Genomic DNA, 22095 nt, shown 5'->3' with positions numbered 1-22095 from the left:
GCAGCAGCAAGTGCCGTTAACACGTACTTTGCTGTGAACGCAAAACAGATTCGAATAGGTCGCGTAGATAGCTAGCATGACACATTATACGATAAGATTTGCGTCAGATATTCGACGTCTACATGCACGCGTAAGACAGCGGTATCCGCAGCAGCTTCGTCATACGTACGGATGACACCGCATCGGACGTCACGTCTGACAGAGAAACTTGATCGGTAATTTTTTCTCACCTAAATAGTCTACCTTGCACAACTTCAACCAACGATTATGCATTTCAATGAGCTGTGCATGGTTTAATGACGAAAAGATAGTTCTAATATTGTGCCCGGCACATATATTACTCTCTCTCTAACTTGAAAAATCGGCACGTGAATTGGGGCCAGAACCGCGCCAAAAAGCAGCAGACGCAGAAATTGGCTCATATTCTAATATTATGACATCGTGATGTTGACTTTTCAGCTGACGCCGGCAATAACGGTCAAACGGCGGGCGAATAATGCCGGTCTTATTGGATGGCTCCGCCCATATTGGCTGCTACTTGTACAACCTGGCCCGATGTGTCCGTTCTAATTGGCCGGCACAGCCTATATGGGCGGAAAGTTCTGAAAGCTGGCCCAATATAAGCAATGTATTAGACTGGCACAGCCATCATTGGCGGAATGTTGTCAATGCTGGTCCAACATAGCCGTTCTATTCGGCTGGCACAACCAATATTGGGGGTACGTTGTCAGCGCTGGTCCAACGTCGCCGTTCAAGTTGGCTTGCACAGCCAATCTTGGCGGTACGTGGTAAAAACTGGGCCGTTCGTGGGCCAGGCAATGCCGATCTATTCCCAATATTGGGCCAACCTTCTGTGCTGCCTGGGTCACTTACTCTTCTGAAGGAGTAACCTTGAGCCCCCTTTACGTCCTTTACTTTTTACAATGCGTTAGGTTAAAGAGGCGATGGCCGCCATTGTAGCTTCAGTAGTAGAGCATGGGACGTGTTACTAGAAGGTCACAGGTTGTCTCGCAGAAGGTCAGCAAGTTGTCTATTTGTTTACAATTATGATAACTTCTTAAAACGTTCGCTATACTTTCGCCTGCAAGTTGTCTTTTAAGTTTCATCACAATTGTGTCTAATAAAAAAAACGAATCATTAAATATACATTTCTTAGTCGCACTCACACGCTCATGGTTGCTATGGCAGAGCAGCACTGATGCTATTACTTATCAGTGGAACAAAAGAATTTTACTGATGTAGGAAGTTGTTTGATCAGTACATACTGCGTTTTCTCGTACCAGCCGCAATGGAACGATCAATTATTTAAATTTCAGGTCAAGAACAGCTGGAAACAACACGAACAATAGATCTTATGATTTAGGGCCCCTGCTTATCAATAGCCTAATCCACAATGCTAAAACACACGGTGCGATTGCATCGCATAAATGGCCCTCATCACAAAGAGTATATGAAGAACATTTTAATGCAGATGTGTCAGAAATTTTTTTATATATTGAGGCTATAAAACAGTGAAGGAAAAGTTTGCTGCTGTTGTTTGTTTCCTGGCACGCAGCCAAAAGTAACCACAGTCGAAAGTGCGGGGGGGGGGGGTCTTACCGCCCTAGCTTCTCTTAGTGAAGGACTCGAGCCCCGCTTGCCTGGAGGGAGATACGTCTATGTTATGCTGATATCTAGTGTGCTTTCTGCTTGAGGTGCGCGCTGCAAGTTTCGAACTGCTTGCCGTTTTTCGAGTGACATTACACTTTGTTGCGGTAGCATTCATTACTTCGCCCCCCTGGAGAAATGAGGCACAGGAAACACTCGCCTACTTCTCTTAAGCAAATGTCAACGTCATGTTAGTTTACTGTATGGTTACCAGATGCAACATGAGGAAGCAACATGTATGTTTCCCAGCTGTTGTGGTTTGGCTGCCAGTTTCATGTCGCCTCAAAGTAACTGTCCTGATTGTGTCCCATCTGTGACCGTCCTGTATATATCCCACCTGTTCAGATTTCGCGGTCGCTTTTATGTTGTTTCAATATCTTCGTTCTGTGAGTGTCTTATAAGTGGTTACTTTTTATGGAAACCTCATGTTAGGCCCGCGTCCCCGTTCTCATGGTGTGGCATAATGCGGCTACTGTAAGTGAGATCTGCATAGACATACATACAAATTGCAAATTAATAATTTGTCATAAATTATACTACAGCCTAGAGCAGCTACACATCATATTTGAATATTTACAGATGATATTCGAAAAAACAACCGTGAGTGCCTGAAGAGAAATAAGATTGACAGATCAGTCTTTATCCCTCGAAGCTTGAACACAGCATTACCACTTCAAAAAATTTAATTTTTCAGCGTCTTTCAAGGTAAGAGAGACTACACTTTTTGCTCAAAATCGCACTGATCATGACAGTATTTTCTGATTAAGAGGCAATTTTCAAGGCATTTGAAACATTATAGGCTAATTAGAGAAGCTCTACATACCCACTTTAGCCTTGTGTTCTACGATATGCGAAGTTAATGACAGTGACAGGTTGCGCTTTATAGGCTAATAAAAATGAATGCAGCCTTACGGAGTTTGAAGAAGGAACAATCATAATTTCAAAACTCAGAAAACACGCACTATTGCATATTATTGCAAAAACCTTGAATGTCATTAACAACATCAACACACACTTCTCAGAGCTGCTAAAAAGTACCTCCATGCTAAAACAAAAAATTATTGCAGTAAACAAGAAATCTGACAAACACAACATCAATGCACTAGTAGAAACAGCTGGTTGGCTCTAAACTCCAATACATAGCCGGCCGCTTCGCCACAGTGGTCCAGTGGCTAAGATACTCGGCAGCTGACACGCAGGTCGTGAGATCGAATCCGTGCTTCGGCAGCTGCAATTTCGATGGAGGCGGAAGTGCTGTCGGCCCGCGAGCTCTGATTTGGGTGCATGGTAAATAATCCAAGGTGATCAAAACTTTCGGAGCCCTACACTACGGCTTTTCTCATAATCATATAGTGGTTTTGGGACGTTAAACCTTAGATATCAATCTAGCCGGCATCACTGGAAGCAATACTACAGCCCACAATCAGTAGACAGTTCACGTTACCCATGACTGCTGAACTAAAGACCATTGAATCAAACTCCAGCTGCGTTTTGCTGCAATTTTGATCGAGGAAGAAATGCTCGAGCCCTCTATGCTTAGACACGGGTGAAAATAAAGAATCCCAGATGGTCAGATTTTTTTAGTCCTTTACTATGGCACTCTAATAATCGTTTTGTCATCTTAACCCGCTAAACTCAGAAAAGATTATTCTCAATAACACAGTAAACTCAGCACATAATATTCTCATTGCACTTGACAAAAAATACAGCAAGAAGATATCACTCTCCAGTTAAAAAACATCATCATTCACCCCCGCAATCCTTGTATGGGCTCAAGTTACGGTACTTTATAATGCTTTTCACCAGTTATTAACAATGTTAAGCATAGGTATGTATAGCTGTGACATATAACGCTTGGTTAGGTATTGGCAAACTTAGTTATCACGAAGTCCCTACTGAAACGTTCCGTAAGATGCGGAGACCTCAAGTACGGAATTATTGGAATATGGAAGACGTATAATGCGGACTCCGCAACTTATGGAAAGACGTATCATGCGGAAAAACTGAAATGTGTGCATGTTATGTCTGAATCTAGTGCAAAGCAATATAATGTGTAAATTGAATAGACGTCCACATTTTGAGTACATGCAATACTGTGTACAAATCACAATATTTCTTAAATGTGCATGATGAGGGATTGAATCATCGGCATCTTTCTAATTGTCGTGATGCGGAAGCAAAATTACCTTTTAAATAAAATACATTACAAAACTACTAAATTAACATGCTAGCAATCATAAATGGTGGTTACATTGCAACACATTAATGCAGTGTTCTATGCAAGACTTAAAGAACTTATAAAGTTATTATTATCAATAGAGAAGCAATAATATACACATCAGCCCTGCTATAATTAATATATTTTTTTATTTGTCTGTATGCTCCAGCTGTGAATAGTGACATTGCAGTGTTGATCATACACAAATGAGGTGAGTGCACCGTAATTTCACGAGCTCCACCTAAGCCACAGGATGGTGGCACAAAACACAATATAACAGCAATTTTAGAACGAATTGTTTAAACATAAATAATAATCATAGCACTGTGAAAGTGTGGCGCTGTGTTTATCTCATGAATGCCTTGTGGAGATCGGCGAAATGCTGCTTGAGGCTCCGGCACCACTGTAAATTTCGAAGGTCACTGCCATAGAACCTATGTGTCCTTCATAGGCACCTGGAAATGAAAATAATTGGCACAAATAATGTAAGAGACACATGTTAGCACAATAGTTCACATGCACAAGAATTATAACACACAGAATGAACCTGAAAATGTAAGGCACACAATACTTCATGTTATGCATATGTGAATAATGGAAGAAATGAGTGTATAAATTAGTTCTGCCACATCAAAAAAAACAGCATGCTTATTACAGTGAAAATAACCAGGTTGTCACGATTTTCAATGGTAGAGAAAATTGATTAATATGTCCTTATAAAATTATGATTTAAATGCTTCCTGCACAGTAAAACTTTGGGAACTGCAAATGAAAGCTCTCAATGTACATTTATAGTGTGTGCAAGTACATCTGCTGCCTTTATACTATATAGTTTGTGCACAAAATTGGCATCTTGAACAATTTTGAGAGTTAAACCTATGCAACTTATGAATGTTAAAATCACCATGAAAGCAAGCAGGACCAGGCAGGTGCCACTAAAAATCTGTGCAAGCCAGATAACTATAACCGAACTGCACACATATAGGGGAACAAGAGTAACAGAAATTCTGCTGCTGACTCGCATGTCGCGGTATCAAACCCCGGCTCCATTTCCGATGGAGGCAGAAATGCTGTAGGCACGTGTGCTCAGATTTGGGTGTACGTTAAAGAACCCAAGTGGTCGAAGTTTCCAGTGCCCTCCACTACGGCGTCTGTCATAATCATATAGTGGTTTTCGGACGTGAAACCCCACATATAAATCAAGAATAACAGAAATAAACTGCCAGCAGAAAAGTTGGGTGCATGTGCTATTTGTAAGTGCTTACACCTTACTACTACAGCATGCTCATTCCATTTCAAATACCGATATCGAAAATAACTGCTCTATTAGGAATGTGAAAGGTAAGGTAGAACTGAACGACTCTACAAAAAGTGACCCTATTATGACATCACGTTTTATTGTAACAAAATTGACTAAGACTCTCAAATATCATTATGCAAGGAAAAATTCTTCAAACGAACAATCAAGTTTGAAGTCATAATTTTTAATATGGCTACTATGACTATAACCGAGAAATCGACCTCATAATGGTAATGTTAGTTTTTAAGGCCTATGTTCACTAGACAATGAACTATACCACAAAAAGCAAAGCGTTCAGGCAAAGCACCACACAAAAAAAGAAAGCAGTCCTTTTTGTTATTACCTACAATGCCTTTAAAATGGTATTTTTACCTCTACTTTCCACTTTTTATCTAAGTAACTGGTGTGAAACAAGTTAGCTGAAAATGCACTGTGCCTCCAAAACCTGTTGCTTGAATCTAAATTTTTAAAAAATGGTGAAGCTTGCACTAAATTAGGCTCCACAAGCCTTGGAACAGCGAGACTACATGACTCTTAAGACTACTTTGGTTACTTTTGTTTTGTTTCTGGGCCTAAGCATAAAGACAAGGGCTTAACTGAATTGCTGCTAACAAACAAATGCTTTTGAAATCGCCCGAGCGTCAAAGGATGCTCAGCCATTTGTTTTTTTTCGCACTGGGCTATTCTACACCAAACATACAAACCATACTGCCTGGCGACCATCACAGATGTACAGTTTAAAAAATGATGGTAATTTACTCTTCTGTAAATAGTTATTTGCAGAAAGGTTTTGAAGAGAAAAAAGTAGTGGCCACGTGGGTACCTTCAGAATTTCGCAGAAGGTCGTGCGGGTGTTATTTGTGAGAAAAATTTCAAAGTACTGCTTTTTCTTGCCATATCAAATTTAATCAACATATTAAGTAAAGGTGCTTCTTAAATTATTTGAAGCCGAGTAACATTAGTGCAATTTTTCCGCTACATAGGCTTTGAAGAATTCAGCCAAACTGTTTATCGTTTGCATTTCTTGTATGGCAATACAGCATTTTTTATGACTATTTGAGCCACAAATACTCACAGCACAGAAGTTATATTTCACGAAAAAATGTAATGTTAGGTCCACATTACAAATATCACTATATAATCGTTTTTGTCCACATTGAGATGCAATTTGAGCTGTGTGTTTGTCTAATTGAAAATTACTTTTATGTGTAAGTTGAAAGCAAATAAACAGTTCTTGTTACATGGCAAGTGGTATCATTACAATTTTCGTTTAATTGAGGAAAATGAATTTGGAAGTCTCCTATTGAGGGCCATGGGGAACTTCGGAACGGAAGCTGTCGTACATCAAATGCAGAAAACAGCCATGATAAGAAAACTTGAAAAATTCATTTCTACTTTAAGACAAAGTGTAATCATATAACTTGCTATATAAAGAGAACTGCTTCCTTGCTTTTGATGTGGCGAAAAAATTGCACTAATATTACTGCGCTTCATGCACTACACACAATCACCTTTACTTAATACCTAGACCGAATTTGGTGTAGAAGAGGCAGCATTTTTGAAACACTTTTTACTTTTTACAAACAACACCCAGACGACATCCTGGGAAGTCCAGAAGGCACCAACGTGGCCTAATATTTTGTTCTCAGCGATATACTTTAGCATTTTGCTGTTTTCAGAAAAAAACAGTAAATGAGCACAATATTTTTTTTTCAAAACACATTTAGGACGGTTGGCAAAATGGCTGGGATGTTTGATGCGTAATTGCCTCACTGCCAGCATTTATTCTTCCGAAGCTCAAGCTATCACCTCTCTGTTACTGCCTCCCTCACATACAATGCCTGCATAGGAAAGAAAAAGAAAGGCAGGTCCGACAAAGTTCACAAGGCAAGATATTTTCATGTTGAATAAATTCATTACCATAAACAGCAGCAAAATAACATTCATTTTAGTAGTCCAAGACACAATCTATATACCAGCATACTAAGAGCCAAGCACAAACTTTTCATTCGAACATGTGTGGTGATAGACAGGAAGCACTTATTGCAAGACTGATCAGTCTGTAATTAACTGAATGAAGTACAATGCACTTTTCAATCCAACACCACATAGGCATCTTTGCTATAGCAAAGCCATGTGTCATTGATTCATGCACTAGATGGGACAATGCAAATGTAACAAAAAAGGTGAAAAAAGAAAACAAAGAAAAAAAAAACAAAAGGGGGGATGCAAAGTAGGAGCAGTGTAGCACTACTTTTACTTTGCATTCCCCTTTTTCTTCTTCTTTTTTCTTCTTTTATATCATTAACTTTTTTTTGCTTCCCTTACCCCCAATCTCCGACAAGAGAACACTTTGTATCAGTGCAACCTAACTTGAAAAGAAGCAAGGGCTGCACTCTTCTGCGTTATAGGTTTTTTTTCAGACAAACATTTCCAAAAGGCACACACGCCTACACCAAAAGATGATGTCATTACGGACCCCTTTTTAACTAACACGCCAAGGATGACAAGGTGACTTCTAAAAAATAGGTCCTCCTATCACAACATCGGCCAGCCTGTCTGAAGCACTTCTACTGTTCACCCTGATTACCCCACTAGATGTTTCTATCTGTCGACTCACATCTTCATTTTGGATAACATAAGACGAGCTTACATTGATGAATACGCACGAAAGTTTAGTGATGTATCATGTATCAGATTGAGCAACTCTGTTAAAAAAATATTGATAGCTTGCTTCCAGGCTTTTTATACTGTAGCCTGAAACTTCGTAATGTCTTCTATGCACATGAACCAGATTGACCACGTAATGCACAACATGCTTAAGAATACTGCGAGGAACAAGATAACGACAAAACGACCAGCCACCCAAATTTTTCGCTGTACATGTTTATAAAATGTTCATGTACCCCAAACGAGGTGCTTATGATACAAGCCGAAAAAACCTACAAGTAGGGCCTTGGAGTCTTCTGGAACTAGACGGGTTGCATTTTTTCTGTAGAGGGCTTTACACCCATAAGTGAGGAACAAAACTCTTGTATAATGAAGAATGTTGGCAGCTACCAGTTATAGAAAAACCTAATGCAGCTAATCTTCCCCGACACATCTGTACATTTAGAGAGGTGACGTAGTTTCTGTGATTGTGGCAGTAACTCCAACAGGACCAGTGCGAAAATTGGCACTACTTGGCTAGACAAATGTCCAAACATGCCTGCCCGACTCCCTCTAGCCATCCTGGCTGAATCTGACACATGATTTTTTAACTGCTGGCTGGACAAAAACAAAACCACTGAAGCACTCACAATACACAGCGTGAAGTTCCTATGGAGTGGTCAACTTCGTCTTCTGCGATGAAAGAGCAGCACAGTGTACTGATAAGGCACTCCTTGCAATGGTTTTCAATGCCACACAGTGACCTTGCTGTTCCTGTCGAAGAGAGCTTCGGGAGCTTGGAGGGTGCTTGCTGTTTTGTGGGGGCTGCTGCCGCTCCTCGTTTTCTGCTCAAGGTCAACCTGCACAAAGTTGTAGACGAGGCTTTATGAGTTGTATATAATGATATACAACATTTCGCTGAACACACATTTCCTCGTGGCACACTGAGGATTTTCTTATAAAACTTTAGGCCTCGCATATGCAAACACCTACAATCGATCCGAAGATGCACTCGACTCTAAAGGAGAAAGTTTGTTATGCAGTGTATATAAAGAAAGGTCATTCAGCACAACCACAACTACAGTTGCACACGAAAACGACATTTTACACGATCCTGTTTATTTACACGGTCCATTTTATTTTATTTAGATCTAGACTGCATGAACTCTTGAACCGGGCACCATATAGGTTGATAGACACACACAGAGTTTGAGACAAACCTAGTTTCCCGTGGAGCATCCTCTTGCACTATAACAACACATCTCAATCTAGTTAGTTGGTCAGAACGAGGTGAAAACAGCTCGCACTTGAAAAGCACGGGCGGAAGGAATGACGCCTGCACCCTGTGCTCCCTGTACATTCTCGTTGAGGGTGCAGTTTTCACCTTATCCTTATGCAATTTCGCATTTATAACATTATTCGCTGCATATTCTCTGTGGCGTTAAAGTGTGTGATACCGTCAAGTGTATCCCATGTAATTTATAAACATAGAATACAAGATAGCTTGATTCAAAAATAACAAAGTGCATCCAGCGCCATGTCCTGTAGCCATTCTTAAGGCAAGTGGCAGAATGATTTATTCTTCAAAACATATCTTGCTTGTAACCACTACAAGAGCTAACTCGTACACTAGCACATTCTGTTTGCCTCTTCAGATTATAAGGTACCTTTTTTACACCAGAAAATCTTCAAGAAGAATAGAAGTGTTGTATTGTAAAGAAAGAAAAGTAGAAAAAAAAGATAACATGCCCTGTACAGGGACCAAGCCTGCGAACTTCGAATAACATGTCCGATGCTCTATCAACTGAGCTACCATGGCGGCTATCCCTCTTTTATTTTGTACGGTATATATGTGCATTTATACATGGAAGAGTCAGTCAGCGCTGCCTGTTACCATTATGGCGAGTGTGGGACACCTTTTTTTTGCCTACTGGCAATTACATTACGATTGCAATTACGTTATGATTACTTCCAATATCCCTATACTTCTTTGGCACCAATATGCATCTGTCAGTTCTCAGAAAATCTGCTAGTCACAGGAGGACGCAATAGTTCGCCCTCCCACCTAAATGCATGTACTTGAACACATGCACAACTGATCAAAAGAAAAAACAAGTCACACACCGCTAAGATTACTGAGATTCACTGTTTCAGATTCATGAGTAAAGGAAAGAACTATAAATTTAAGGGTTTGTTGTCTTTGTTGAACACATTATAATGAGAACTAGCAGAAAATGATGCCAAACAAACTATAGGGGAAGTTATCAAAAGTAACCTTAACAAAATTGTGAAAAGAAAAGTGAACAAAAACGTAACTTGGCAACGTTTTTTGACAATTGAATTGACATTACTTTATATAACATCCCTTTATTTTACTGGGTAATGTTGTCGAGTAATTCCCATTATTAGAGTGGTGAGTAGGCTGACAAAGAAAGTATATGGCATTGATACTTCTTTTGAACACCTAAAAGTTTGAGGACCTTAAAAGAGCGGAAGCTACTTTGAGTAGACCAGAATATTTAGTTGGAGCGAACAAAAAAGTACACACATTTTACCTGGCTTCTTAACCTATTTTGAGACATAAAATTGTATGCAGCCAGTAATGTTAAGTACCATTACTTTTGTCGCACTATGCACGGTAGCAGGTGTAGTTAGAGTGGTGATAGTGAAGGATTAATCAAGCACGCCACCAACTGCGTTCACATCAATGGTCGCGTATTTTAAAAATAAACCTGCTGTATAGTAAAAAAAATTTTAGAGCATTTATGATTTTATCCAAATCAAGTTAAACCGACTGGGTAAGCAAACCATTTGCATAAAATCAAAAGGCATAAAGTGATTCTTGTATTATAACTATGTGAACAATTTCAGCAATGCAGGGCAAAGTGACAACAGTTCTATTAAAAACCCCTCTCATTATAACATGCATGAAAAGCACCACACCAGAATATTTTATAGTGCATGTAATATCGAGACTACTAGACTGTCTATTGACCTTTTAGAAGAAGGGTATCTCTTTCACGTTCAAGGGGCAACCACTTAGCCTTTTCCTGAGCATTTCTGTGAATATTTCCTGAATTTCAGATATCATTAGGATTGATTTAGAGTGAACAGATTTTGCTTACGCATTGAAACCTAGTTCTGTATGTACCGTAACTGCAATTATGGGTGCCAAACCATCTCCAATTAATTTTTAACATTTAACTTAATTTTTAACTGCAGCAGCACAACTAGCTATGGGTGCCCAAAAAGTAGCTAGAAACAATACCTTTACCTCTTTGAGGCTTTTGGAAGTGTTCAGCTTCTCAGTGCTCACCTTACAACATTTTTTTTAAATACGTGTTTGTGTGCCCACTGCTCTTGCTCCTTGTACAGTGAGGAGGAACACATGGCAAGAAGAGACAAGAAAGAAGCATAGCGAAAAAAAGCGAAATAAGCGAGGACCTGTTTTATATCGTACAATGTGTGTAACATTACTATTGCGACAACATATAGACAAATTATCACGGCTACGCATCCATTGTAGAGTCATACACAGCTGCAACACCACGACTAAATTTCAACCTTGTATTGGTATAGTATCCTATATAGTGGCAAGCTAATGATATCTGCATTTGTTTGGCGCATACTAAGATGCAGTGAAATGTGATATGGTAATCTCATTTAGAATGCACGTCATGTGGCTTCATTGTATATGTGGCCACAAGTAACTCTGGTTGCAAAGACATATGGGAGAGCCTAAACAGACGTCACCGACCACTCCAATCTGAGTTTGCATTTGCTACTTGCCCATTATCATCCCAGCAACAAATGAATAATTGAATCTGCTACAGATATGTGCTAGCTTATGCTAAGGACCAAGTATGAAGGGTGTTTTGTCATTATTGAGATCAGTTATTTGTTCGAGAACACTTGCTGTCAAACACAAATACATTGCTGTCGAAGCATCAAGACTCAAATATAAAGCAAAAAGAAGTGTCTCTTTAAAAATTACAGGCCACAAGGCAAGATAAATATTTGATATACTTGGGATGTAAGGCACGCACAAGAGGTGCTGCCATATTATACTTTCCCTTGTGTTGAAACCTGCTTGCTTTACTCACCCAACACATCGGTAAAGATGCCGTGAAAACACTAAGGAGCTGATGCAGCAAGATTGAACACATGTCCAGGGATTCCACCATTCCTAGGCAGCCCTACAGCCTCCAAAGTCCTGCAACCATTTGTAAGATAAATATAGTTCTACCCAAAGTTCTTGGTTTACAGACACACATGCAAGACGCATAACCACTCTATAGGAAGTTTGCATGATAATGCGCTGGGTAGCAAAACGGATGCCAATATCAAGTATCCCGGCCTGCCGCTTCTTTCTTTCCGTTCATAATTAATCAATCCATGGTTAATAAATGTTCCCCCAATTTGAAGTGTACTGGCTGTCCGGTGAAGAATTGCAATGTACTTCGAACACAGCCCGATTCATGGCAAGTAAGCATGCAACAGGGTTTTGTCAGCTGTTCGAGAAAAGAGCATGAAGTTTAGCTAAAACCCATGTTTTTTATAAACACCATTCAATTTGATATAAAAGTTGTGAGCATAATGTAAAGGAACACGGATTCATGTTTATTCAATGATTTCTTATAATGTACTTATATGAATGCAACTAACTGAATATGAAACGATAATTTTTGCTCGAGAATTTAGAGTTATGAACACTATCGCACTTGCCAGCTGCAGCTTGTCCAAAACAGCGGCAAGATAGGCTAGTTTCTGTAGGTGAGCAGTAATGAGCAGTGCAAAGTAACAACAAGAAACACCAGTAACAACAGTATGGGGCAAGCACAGACTGCCAACTGTATACATTATTACACAAAAGTTTGCCTGAATATCAGTCAGACAACTTGTGCAAATGAAGGTCCAGTTGGGCATGAACAAGTTACGAAATCAACAATGCCTGCTTTCACTAACAGGACCCTCATTCACATAAAGTATGCACTGATAGGCCCCTACCGAGGTACGTCACAGCATGATGTCACTGGCACATGTAAAAGGTGTGGCTCGAAAAACACTCCCGCTGGTGGCTCAGCCCGGTACAGTCGTGCAGTATTCGGGGCAAGTTTTAATTTTTCAAAGCTTACACTTCACGTTACAATGTCGACATTAGCTGTAGTATGTGTCAGCAAACATCCAGCTGTGTGGTAAACTGTGTGGTAAAATATTTGCCACGCTGTCTGTTTATCTTGAAGTGAACACACGTGGTGGCCTGTGCGAGCAAAAGCGGCATAGTCTTCAAAAATGTGCACTGTTGATTGCGGCATGTAATGTGCATTGAAAAGCATTGAGAATATCAGTTCAACTGAGAATACTGTGTGTGGTGTGTGCAGTGTCAATAACAATGTGTCTTGTTTGCAAAGATGTTAGCACTCATGGCAGGGACCGGTAGATGAAAAAAACTTGATTCGACATTTTAGTCAAGGTAAATATGCACTTGATGCGACCATCTGCGAAGTGGGTACATCTCGGTGTTTGCGCTGTGTGCAGAAAAAAATTGCAAGGTCACCGGGCTGGAAGATACCAGTTGCTGAAGCTGCATGTATGAATCGCCCCGACGAGTACGCAAGCTCAATAGAGGTATAACTCGTTTTATCGAAGGCCTCATATGTCTTCATGTAATAAGCAGAGATTCTTGTTTCACATATACTCAGTACCTTTACCGCTCGAGATTCATGAAGTGACAATGCAAACAAGTTTGTTTGTTAGGTCCTAAGGGAGCAATGTAAATATGCAAATAAGTTGTAGGTGTCAGATGCAGCGATGTAACTGCACAAAAGATTACGTATATATTAGGCTACAGGTTTAGAATCGCATACATCTCAGTGGTCTATCAGGGACGTCACAAACAACTTCCTTGCCAACCAGCCCTTGCCCAGAGGTAGGGAATGGCTGGCACGGTGCTCGAAGTGACGTCACACTATTTGCAAACATAGAGAGGTTTCTTACTTAGGCAACATTTTGCACAATATAATTTTTAGATGCAAGACTGTACTCATCCACATTGATCACACTGATGTCTTTTGTTGTTACTTTGTGCTGTGAGTTACTAGGCATTTAGTCTCCATGATCTTTAAAAGCAAATTTCAGTGTTCTCTCTCATATTGCTGACAACTGTGTTGTTGCATAAATTGGGCAAAAAAGCAACACAGAAAGGCTGTCACAATAAATACACTAACATGGGTATTCTCCTGCAAACAAAATTCGGCACTGGTCCTGTCATTACCCGTCTTCCTTCTCTCTTTGCCTTGTTTGTGCTGAAACAGCCAAACACCTGATGAGTTAGATGAGAAATATTAACGCATTAAAACTATAAGTGCTTGTATCAGCAACCACACAACAGCGTGATAACCGCACCCCTGCCACACAGCAGCGAAACATAATTTGAACTTGCTGGCAGTGTATTATTTTATAAAAAGCAACTCTGGCAGATTACAAAATCGCACATTGTGCATGCAAGTTTTCTTCAAAGTCAGGCGTACAATGTAGGTGCTGGCCGGTACATTATTAGTTACAAGCAAAGGCGTCTTGCAGGTACACATGCAGATTGCACGAACACCTCACTCTCTCTACACTAGGCACGCACATTATAACTTTTAACAAGCACACGCCACTGTTTAGGGGCATAATAACGCTCTACCGTGAACGTATGCTAATCAACCCACTTAGGCGGTTGGCTAGGTGAATCGAGCCAAGTTACAAATTGTATCGCCCGCGAACGTAAACAAAATGCTGCTTTGCATCAAATGGCACTGCAGGCTTCGTTTAATCAACAACGTAGCAAGCGCCATGTGCGTCTTCCTCACTACATTTCACATATGAAAAAAATCGATCACCATACACATGCATGTTGCCGCAGTTGTCTCGAATTAGCTCCAGTGAGGTCGCGCCGATGCGCCATGGCCCTGCTGGCGTTAGCATTGTCAAAGCGAATCGGCAACCGCACTCCCAAAGGCGCGTAAGGTTGCCGTTTCACGACGCCTCGTTCGAGTGCAGCAACACACACTTGCACTGAGTGGCATACTTGGTCTACATAAAAAAGTGTCCCCCTTACATTTAGTTTCTTTCACACTGTCCTGAGGGAAGCGACCACAGGCGTCAGCCGTCACCTCGGAGTCCTTCGAGCGCCCGCCCAACCCGCCGATTCCTTGGACGACTCGCACTTGATCTGCACTCGAACAACCGCGGGAATAGGGCGCAATCTTAGCACATCACACGAACGAGGAACGGCGCTTCCTTGCGTAAATTTAACATTTCGTGCTCTCGTGTGTAGCAGCGCGAACACATAGACGCACCGAAATGGCATGCCCACGAAAACAAAGAAGACAAACAACATGTGGCTTTAGCTGTGAATGGATTTGACTTAGATATCTGTGTGAGGAAAATAAAAAAAAACATCTGTCGCTGCTATAAACTGAAAAAAATGTATGTTATCTGGCAAAATAACTTTAAAAGTGATAAACGGTTATTCAAACAACAAGTTACAACTTATGAATATTTTCCAGGTCTTTGTTTTGTTTTTGTTCTAGCAGACGACAGCTTCCTACTGCTTCTACGACAGACGTAGTGCGGTTTCACGTTCGGTGCGTGTCGCTGACGCAAAGCTCTACAGTAGTGATATCAGAGTTATCTATTCTCAATGAATCATAGGATGGCTACAAAGCAGTAACATTTTGACATAGTGCAGTGCGCAATCTTTCAAGGTATGACATTTCTTTGCTCTGAAGCAAATCGAAGCAAGCCGGCCGGCGCAATCAGCTGATGTCGCCACTACGCGAGGCATGGTCGTGCGCAATAGCGTCACGCCCCGCGCTCGATTTGTCTTCAAGCGATAGAGCTACTAAGTGGAATACAGCTAGATGCAGGGATTAATGGCGTATCACTCTAATTCCCTCTGGTGGCCGACTCAATTGCAAGAGAGCCCCGGGAAAAAACCTTCAACTGCTCAAGCTTGTGTGTGGGTGTAAAAATACTTGTTTTTATCCGCGGCGGGGCAGCACTCTATAGTTGAAAGACATGCGAAAAGCATGTGACGTATATACAATCCCAAAACATATGCACACAACACTAGATACGATCGCATATCGTACATAAATATGCCAACACATAGCGTGTAAAAAGCAAATTCATATACATTACTTAAACTCTCGTGCACTCCTTTGCGCGAATAGCTTAGCAAGCTAACGCACTCAGTTCACGTACGCGAGCACAACTGAATGGCGCAGGTTCGAGTCCCGCCAAGTCTAATTTTTTTTTGTTTTTTTTCAACGTTTTTATTGTACTGCTATCTTTTCTAATGCCTTAGGTTCTAAAACAAAATAAATGCAATATTGCGTTCAAGTACGTATGTGGGACTGTGTTTTTTGCGCAACAGTTATTAGTATTTTTATTTTCGGTATTATTTTTTTATTTATTTCATAATATAACAAAATTAAAGGTTAAGGGGAACATTGGGTCTGCTTGATTGTGAAGGGACTCGAGAAGTGAGAAAACTCAAACCAAAAAATTTATTTGAGAAAAAACTGAGCATTTCACAGCCGGACCAGTTTCTTCAAGGGTAGGCCCTAGGCATGCGCGAGACTTGCTATATGACTCATCTCAAGCTGTGGCAGTTGAGGGAAGGCAATATTCCGAGAAGCAGTTCCAAAATTTTGGTTGATGTTTTTTGATTCCTCCAAAATAAGGGCTGAACAATTGTGATCGAGCCAAACCAAGAATTGCGGGCACGAAGTCATGAGACAGAAAATGAATAATGTTGATTGTTTGAAAAATTGCCCTTAATTAAAGGAAGAGTTATGGAGTGCTACGTAGCTTAACTCGCAGTAGGAATTTTATATATACATATACATAGTTTAAAATGGACAATGTTGCACACACAGACATTGGTTAGATTTCTTTGCAGCACAGTTGAAGCATCTATGTAGAACTGAAGCATCAAGAGAAGCTCATGCGTCCTCACATTATTGCGCTTTACCTAGCTTGTATGCGTCCATGCCACCTTGATATGATATATTTTAAAGCATTTGTTTAACCTATAATCTTCTTATTCATTAAAGCTGGCCCATAAGTTGTGTCTTATGTAGCACTACAATGGAAGCGTAATCTGCATGGCGGTCTGAAACAATGCTTTTGAAAATCTCAAAACGACCCAGCTCTACACACGACCATCCGTGCATCAATGATAAGCACCATTATGTGTTTTTTACATATCAGTTGTGCTCTCATACCTAATTATTTTTCTGACCACTCCCTCTGCCCCTACCTCGTTTCTGTCGGGAAGCTGTGGGAAGTTGTGTATAGCTGTATTTATATTGTAGGAGCACATACTATCAATAAAAATTATTTTTAGGCTACAAGAAATTAGTTTTCATAGATTTTTATTTCTTTTGTCGGTGCTCAGGAGAGCTAAGCTCATGGTCGATATTTTAAAATGACACTTCTCTTTGCCAATGGTAATGAGAACAATTTCACTAATATTGACAAGTTCATTCACATTGAATTTAGTTCTCATTATTATTGTTTCTACCAAAAAACGAGCCCTTGAAGTTATGCTTTTTTGCGTGATTTGTTTTCGTGTGACAGCATGCAAGTAAAATGACTGTTATTGTCATTCCTTGTGAATGACACATTTTCTGTGTGACAGACTTTAGAACCTGATCAACTGCAGAAGTTGTATTCATTCTGGAAAAAGGCGAACAGCGGTGACTGACAACACAGACCAGCCTGCGTTATTTTTTTGTACTATATATGTCACTGTGCATTCATTTATAACTTTATAGAGCTCTGATTTCCTGCTGAAAATGTGACAACAACTGTAGAGTTTCCACATTTTTGCAACAATCCACATGCCTTTCATACACTATTGCACATTTTCGTAAGCACCTTACAAAATCTGTATATTTCCGTAAGACGTTACATTCTGCATTTTCCTTATGAAAGCTTCTGTACACTCCATACACTTTCCTTATCCTTCCATATCTTCTATCATGAACTATCCGTATGCTCCATAAGTTTCCTTATCTTTCCTTATCCTTCCATATACTCCATAAAAAGCCTTCCATATATGCCATACATTTTCCTTATCTTTCCGTATACTTCATAAAAAGCTTTCCGTATACGCCATACCATTTCCTTATCCTTCCTTATACTCCATAAGAAGCGTTCCGTAAATGCCATACAACTTCCGTTAATTTCCATAAAACTCCATATTTTTTCCGTATGTAGCATCAGGAAATGTTACGCAGTCCATATATTTTCCGTAAGATTTCATACGGAACGTTTCAGTAGGGGTATGACATTAGGAAATCACTTATTGATTGCACTTATGAAATGAACTTGCAGAAGACAATGAAATGCCTAAGGTTAGAAAAACCTTATTATTATAAAACATGCCGCAGTAAAAATAAAATGATTGTTGTGCTAGTTTTTTATCACAACAAAAAGATTTATCTTAGAAAGGCTATTTGCACATAAAAACAATACATGCGAGTCATGAAGGCAAATCAATCACTAGATCGTGAAAAAAAATAGGTATTAAAAACCTTAGTAAATAGCTCTCACATATTCAGAGATGTGCTTTGTAGATAAAATATTATTCAGCCCCAAAAACAGCGAATAACACGTTTGCGGATAAGCTGTGGCCAGGAGGACACAAAGAAAGTAATGCTGTCAGCTGCCCAATCAATTAGAATAATGCAATTTTCGTAACTGATGTAAGTGAGTATGTCTGCATTCAAAAGTTGGAGGCAGTCGTTTTCTACACAGTGCCACTTGAAACATTTTTTGAGCAAGATTATGGCCCTGGATTTCCCGTTCTAAAGTTTAATTTCGCTTTTGATGATTAGGCGGGCAAGGCAGTGAGAATGAGCAAATTATTACTTGCTCATATGACGAGCAGTCAGTTCTTGCTATCACCAGCCAATAGTTGAACGGTAACCAGTTTAATGTTTGATCATGCCATCGACCCATGGTCAGAAAATATGCATTACATCAAGGACTCTGTACTAGTGGTCATTGTTCTGCGAACAAAATCATGCAAGCCGCAACTAAACTCTGCTGCAGTATTCTGAGCACCGGGATGCTAGAACTCTTAAAAGTGAAATTATGTAAAATGTGACTGGCCTAAATATTTATGTATACATGGCCTTTTGCTGTGGTCACTAATGAGTTCAATATTGAATCTTACTCAACCGCACTGCTGACCGTGATAATTTTTGTCTGACATTGGTTCCCCCTGGATACATAACTATCTGCAAAGGTGACTTTTATCTACTTAACTTACAGCGCTCACTTTTTGAAAGGAAAAGAAAAAAGCTTACTTTTGAACACGCTGGCTCTGCGTGCTCCTTGGATTCAAGTACCGGGTGGCTGTGTGCAGTCCTCCCTCGACACTAAACAGAAGCCATGCACTGCTTCCGTACACCAGCAGCCAGCTTTTCTACGAGCCAGCATTCAGGACAGGCTTGTCCGGACGTCTTCCACAATGTCTTCGTACGACGAGCATATGTAGGCTGCGATGGAAGCGAGAAAAGAATTTAGTCACATGTGTCTCTTAGCAAATCTGAGTTTAGTGGCCTTTTGAAAATGGTGAAGAATAATGTGTCTTAAAATTAAGATGTATAAAACCCAGATATGTTACAATACAAAAAATTCGTAGGTCCCACGTACTGTGGGAATCAATAACATGCGAAGCTTGAAGGAGGAAGGTTGATATATCCCTTTAAAATGAGCACATTGTTGCGAGGCGGACGTAATTCACGCTGTGCATAACTTCTACGCCATGAATGAAAACCAGACATATCACGGGAAAAAGTTGCGCAATGTTCTTGGCGATTAGAGCTGCCACCTTTCTGCATTAGGCCGTCGCTCATGCAGATACTTGCCCGTAGCACACAAAAGTTTGCGTTTGCGAGTAGAAGAATGGTTGCATCATTTAAGCGTCTTTACACTGTGCAATTCAGCGCAGTTTGAATGGAAAGAAGACTTTTGTGATCTTTATGCTAAGTGACTTCTTTTACAAAAATCTTTCAAACTTGGGCGGAGCCAATTATTAAGCTAATGCCTTCTTCCTGAGTGATATGCCAAAAGCAAAGTGCTGCAGCTAATTAATGACGATAATTTCTTAACTCATTGATGAATTAGTTGTCTTCGGGTAATTCAGCCATAGTGCCTAGAGTATACGTACTAGTGTGCCGACCGCCGAGCACTACCAATGGGAGTCGCTTGCACTGCCAATGACGCATTCCTCCGGCGGCCACCAGACGGCGACGCACTTAGGGACCATGCTATCCGAGCGGCGGGGCACACCGAGAACGCGCGTCGCTTGCGCTTTGGATGCACTTCGGATGTGCGTTCGTTAACCCAGTCTCTTGCGGTGTAGTTGAGGGGCATTTCTGCTGTTACGCACATAGCGCATGCCTCCGCATGTTTTTGCCGTGTTTCTTTTCTGGGTGCATTGTTAACGCTGGCGTCTCTTCACGAAACCTGAATGTCGTCGCAAAAAAGGAGGCGCAAGGAGAGCTCCTTTTTTTTCATTATGTGTGTGTGTGGATATTCTCTAACAACGAGTGCGTCTTATTATTCAGTGCCCCTGCAGACCCAGAACTACAGTGAACTAGGATATTCTAGTTGAATATACTCAGATTGCTGAGCCGTGTAGGGTAAATACATAAAGTGAAAGGATCGAAGACTAACTGTGCCAGCTGTTGTTAGTGAAAAACATTTTAGTAATTGCTACTATTATAGCGCTCCTTCAGAATTCCAGTCGATGGTGTCATTAGTAAAAGTTTCCGTGAAAAGCTCACTCACACTTTGTACTATTGATTTTATTTGCAACTCTCGATTACTTTTCACGGCCAAAATTATTTCTCGCCTAAACCGGCGTCGGTAACACCCGTAATTCTACAAAATGAGCCTTTTATGTTAATTCGTTATTATTCATTGTTTTTCTTGCACCACTTGACAATGTCCGCATGGGTGCCATGTGTTTCAAAAAAATGTGTCCAAAATCCTCAACAATGAAAAAAATATAAGATCCTACGTACAGTGGGGATGGACGAAATGCGAAGCACGAATGGTAAATGATGATATATCACTTTAAATCAGAAAAACGTTATGAGGTGGAGGAAAATGATGGCGCACATGACTTCCGTCGCATGATTATCATGTTTGGATGTTTCGTTTAGCTTTGTCATCTATTCGGTCACGTGATACTAAATTTAGTATAAGTGGAGCTAGCGAAAACGGCCGCGAGCATGCTGTGAGCGTGGTATGTTGTCATGTTCTTAAATGACACGCATGTCAGGATTGTCACGTTTGCACCATTCATATATTTCGTAATTCATTGACATCACGTAACACCTAATTTGGTATATGTGGAGCTAGCAAAACAGCCGCGAGTGCATAATGAAGGGCCAAATAAAATTCAATGTAGCATTTACGCGCGCACACGCTGGGCACAGCGACACTACGTAAGCGAAACGCGAGCACTCTATAATCTGACGCCAGGTGCAACCAGCGTTCGTCGGCGCGGTTTGACGGCAACCGGCGCGAATTGTGACATGCTGCATTTCATGCCAATGCTTTACCCAGACAAAGCTGCGTCTCCCTCTTTTCCTGATGGAGGGACGCCGGACGTGCTGAAACGCACATGCGTCAAAGAAACACAGCGTGGCGCGCACCTGCAAGTATATGGAAGGACCGGCGCCTGGCGTGGCAACGCCGGTGTGACGCGGCGAAATGAACGCCGGTAAGCACGCACACCGCGTCACGTCGAAATGTATTGGCACCTTGACTGTGGCATGTAGTCGCGCTCTCACATGACACGCATCTCATGATTATCTTGTTTGTACTAACCACACACCTTCGTCATCTATTGGCGCCACGTAATATTAAATTTAGAATATGTGAAGCTAGTGAAACAGCCACGAGCGCATTAAAAGTGTGGCAAGTAGTCATGTTGTTGCATGACACGAATGTCGGGATTATCATGCTTGGATGTGTCATTTATGTATGTCGCTCATTTGTGTTGCGTAATACTGAGTTTGGTACATGTGAAGCTAGCGAAACGGCCGGGAGTGGATCAGGAGCGTAGCAAGTAGTGATGTTATTACATGACACGCATATAATGCTTATTACGTTTGCACTAGTCCAATATCTTTGTCATCTATTCATGTATTGTGCTATCAAATTCGGCATATGTAAACAGCCGCGAGCGCATCATGAGCTTGGCATG

The 22095-nt window shown here is 40.7% G+C and overlaps 1 protein-coding gene across 2 annotated transcripts in view; it reads right to left on the bottom strand.

Annotated features, from left to right (window-relative positions):
* Window positions 1-2680: 2680 nt before the first annotated feature.
* The window catches only part of LOC142776646 (uncharacterized), a 64933-nt gene continuing 45518 nt past the window's right edge, over window positions 2681-22095 (bottom strand). The window contains exons 7-11 of one of the 2 annotated variants that reach the window (XM_075880640.1): window positions 19181-19372; window positions 14917-15030; window positions 11918-12027; window positions 8465-8674; window positions 2681-4320 (exon numbers count right to left, since the gene is read on the bottom strand). In XM_075880640.1, the coding sequence (XP_075736755.1) occupies window positions 19314-19372 (59 nt within the window). In that variant the 3' untranslated portion in view covers window positions 2681-4320; window positions 8465-8674; window positions 11918-12027; window positions 14917-15030; window positions 19181-19313. The remainder of the gene's footprint in view (window positions 4321-8464; window positions 8675-11917; window positions 12028-14916; window positions 15031-19180; window positions 19373-22095) is intronic. The other variant, XM_075880638.1, reaches the window with a different exon arrangement.

The sequence above is a fragment of the Rhipicephalus microplus genome, chromosome X, assembly GCF_043290135.1.
Source record: "Rhipicephalus microplus isolate Deutch F79 chromosome X, USDA_Rmic, whole genome shotgun sequence".
Taxonomy (NCBI): Eukaryota; Metazoa; Arthropoda; class Arachnida; order Ixodida; family Ixodidae; genus Rhipicephalus; species Rhipicephalus microplus.
The sequence above is the reverse complement of the archived record's forward strand: the minus strand, read 5'-3'. Positions and strand labels throughout refer to the sequence as shown.